Here is a 2,897-nt window from a genome sequence, read left to right as displayed (position 1 = left end):
CGGTAAGAAATAAAAGATTCTTACTGAATTCCCAAACATTTAAAGTTGAAGATGACTGAGTCCGTATTCTTTCAACGAATTTTTAACTATCCTTCTGCTTCCCGTCGAGTTTTATTTCGGTCATTAATGCTTTAATAATCTTACTTTGTGCGATCTAAAATAATACAAAGCATCCACTTCATGGTGAGATTTATTTGGTTCCCTTCTTGGATGATCACGGGCTTCTACTAGAGATAAAAATCTAATTTAAAACTAACCTTATTCCTAAGTCCGCCACTGTTGACCACCGATGTTTAGACCCTGGCACAGACGCTCCTGTGGCCTCCTTCTTGGCTGTTGCTGATGTGCATACGTTTGTGCGCAACCGGTCTGGCCAAGGCGAGCTTCTGGGGCAGGACTGCTTTCGACCAGTCTGTACTGGTCTGATGGTCTCAGCAGAACAGCAATAAGACTGGTCTAAACCTGTCGATACCGGTCTAAATGCCTTGCGAATACAAGACACATGGAATTGATGCCAAAACGCATTACCACATCATTGGTCAGCCAAGAGTGTGTGATGGAAGGCGAGTAACTATCTCATTGGTGGAATAAGTTAGCCCACCGATGTTTGTGATCTTTTGGATGATGGAAGGATTTATAAATCTTCTACTCATAAACTGATCGCAAGTTTCACTTCGGAAATATAAAGTGCTTCCACAAACGTGAGTCTACGTGGCTTTTTCACGGTAAATTATTTCAGTTTCATTTTCAAAATGCTGACGGGTGAGGGCGGTGTTTTGATTAGTTCTTTAGTGATTTTTTATCGACCCATCCTGTAGGTATCATGTGAGAAGCCCTGACAATTTAGTCCTCGTTATACCTACATAGGTATGATTCCAACAGACCTCACTTGTGCACATATGTCAGTGGATGTCGTGACCTTCTTTCATACTTCGTAGATGTAATTTTCATGGCAGGATGGTTTTTGCATACATGGGAAGTTTTCCAGGTCTTGTAGTATGTGATTAGCACAATGCTTTTTTAGGGTCTGTTAATTTAATATTTTTATGAATGATATTTTACATTATTGTCTCGCCAGTTTTATACTTTGCAGACATGAAATTTCTGTAGTACATGTGATTTTTTTCCTTATTAAGAGAAGGGGCCCTGCAGCATGAGTACCATATGTTAAATATATTCTTCACTATGTCCTGCTTATCACTACTGCAATATCCATTGTTGACGAGAACTTGTGTCTTTCCAACACTGAATGAACACCGCTCCATGACGGTCATTTCGTGAGGTGACGGCGGGAATAAGCACTGATGGTGGAGCATAAATATTACTGAGGGCATCCACTTTTGCCGTTGAGACATTGTCCTTTATTAGATAAGTTTGGGTAGACTGCAGTTGTGAATCCAGAGCTGTGGGCGATCATTAGGACATCGAGGATGGGGAGGCAGCCTTCGGTAGATTCTTCAAAAGTGAAATTTAGGCCAGAGGCGTCTATATGGCGCTGTTCGAGGATCTGAATTTCTTGCATGTCCCATAGTATAACGAATATGTAGTCAACATAGCGGCAGTTGATGGAAGGGCGGTTGTTAGTCAATAAAGTGGCCTCGATAATATTTATAAAAAAGCTTGCAATCAGAGCTCGTAGAGGGCTGCCCTTGGCAACGCCATCTATCTGGCGATATACACTTCCACGGAAGCAGGTGCAGAGGACATTCTTAGTATAGTACAGCAGGGAGTGGAGGGAGATTTCTGCCAAGCCGAGGGGCACAGTTTCTTCATATCTAGAAACTCCATCAAGGATGAATTGTATCCTTCTGTTCACGGGTTCGTTGGTAAAATGGGGTGTGAGTATTTCCTTAAATTTCTTTGCTATGGAGTAGGTAGTCATCTGAATCTGCGAGATGATGAGGCAAAGAGTGTAGCGTGGCTTGTGTGTCTTGTTTTCATATGCATAGTCATGGCATTATTCACCTGTCAGTTTGGAGAAGTGTAGGACGTTGTAGTGGCGTTGACAACTTCAATCACGACAATGCATTCTAAATTTCTTACGTGAGACTGTGATTAATTCTCGTGAACTTCATAGTGTTAGAGAGGATGTTATTCATTTTTTTGTAGGTTATCCTGCTTCGAAATCATAAAACAAGCTGCGGTCTTGTCTGCTCTTCTGACGACGATGTCCTCCTTTGAAGGAAGTTGTTTCGCTGCTTCCAGGTGCCGTTTGTGTACGAGGTTGCTTTGGAAGGAGCCCCTTGTTACTGAACCTTCACCGATAATGGAGGCTTGGCGTTCTCTTGTTGTTTGTACTCTCCCTTCTCTCTCCAGATTCCTGAATATCGTCTAGCAGAACTTCAATCTCGAACCTTTTACATAGGAGTCGGTGTTTAGTCATGAAGTGGCCGTCGAGTCCAGTATTAATACTTCTTGCTCCTGCATCAATTTAAGGGTAGGGACAAAGTAAATAAATTTTTGACGTAGGATGAGGGAGATTAAAATTGTTGCTATTCATCCTGAAAAGCTTAGCAATGTTTCTAGCTCCCATGCCATAATGGTGTTGCTGTTGGAGTTGGTGTCACTCATTTTCAATGGATTTTCGAATATTTTCGGGGATACTGATTCTTTCCATCTTGCTCGAACTTCACAAGGGCTTTCTTTGCCTTGTATGACAAGCTACCGCTTCTCTGGCAGTTGACATTCAACAAGTTCTTTCTTGAACCTGCGTGTAATCTCAGTGTCATTGACACCTTCGCCATGAAGTTTTTATCTGTATTGCCAGCTAAGATATTTTTTGTATGCAAACGAGGTTGAATGCAACAGGTGTTTCTGCATTATTTAATTTATTGTCAATACTTTCAATGCATTGGGCAAAGCTATGCTGGTTTTATTTTGATTTCTGAGTAGCTGTC

The 2,897-nt window shown here is 41.5% G+C and overlaps 1 protein-coding gene across 1 annotated transcript; it reads right to left on the bottom strand.

The window, feature by feature from the left end:
* Positions 1-1,321: 1,321 nt before the first annotated feature.
* LOC145399715 (uncharacterized) lies at positions 1,322-1,882 on the bottom strand. Its single transcript, XM_080272262.1, has one exon. It carries the CDS (start codon positions 1,880-1,882, stop codon positions 1,322-1,324), a length of 561 nt encoding a protein of 186 aa, XP_080128388.1.
* Positions 1,883-2,897: the final 1,015 nt, after the last annotated feature.

This window comes from Coenobita brevimanus, chromosome 50, assembly GCF_032717465.1.
Source record: "Coenobita brevimanus isolate Jiangsu-jjx chromosome 50, ASM3271746v2, whole genome shotgun sequence".
Classification (NCBI taxonomy): domain Eukaryota; kingdom Metazoa; phylum Arthropoda; class Malacostraca; order Decapoda; family Coenobitidae; genus Coenobita; species Coenobita brevimanus.
Note: the sequence above shows the minus strand (reverse complement) of the source record. Positions and strands in the feature narration are given on the sequence as shown.

Coding starts and splice junctions, on each gene's coding strand:
- LOC145399715 (XM_080272262.1), bottom strand. CDS start 1,882: ATGACTACCTACTCCATAGCAAAGAAATTTAAGGAAATACTCACACCC.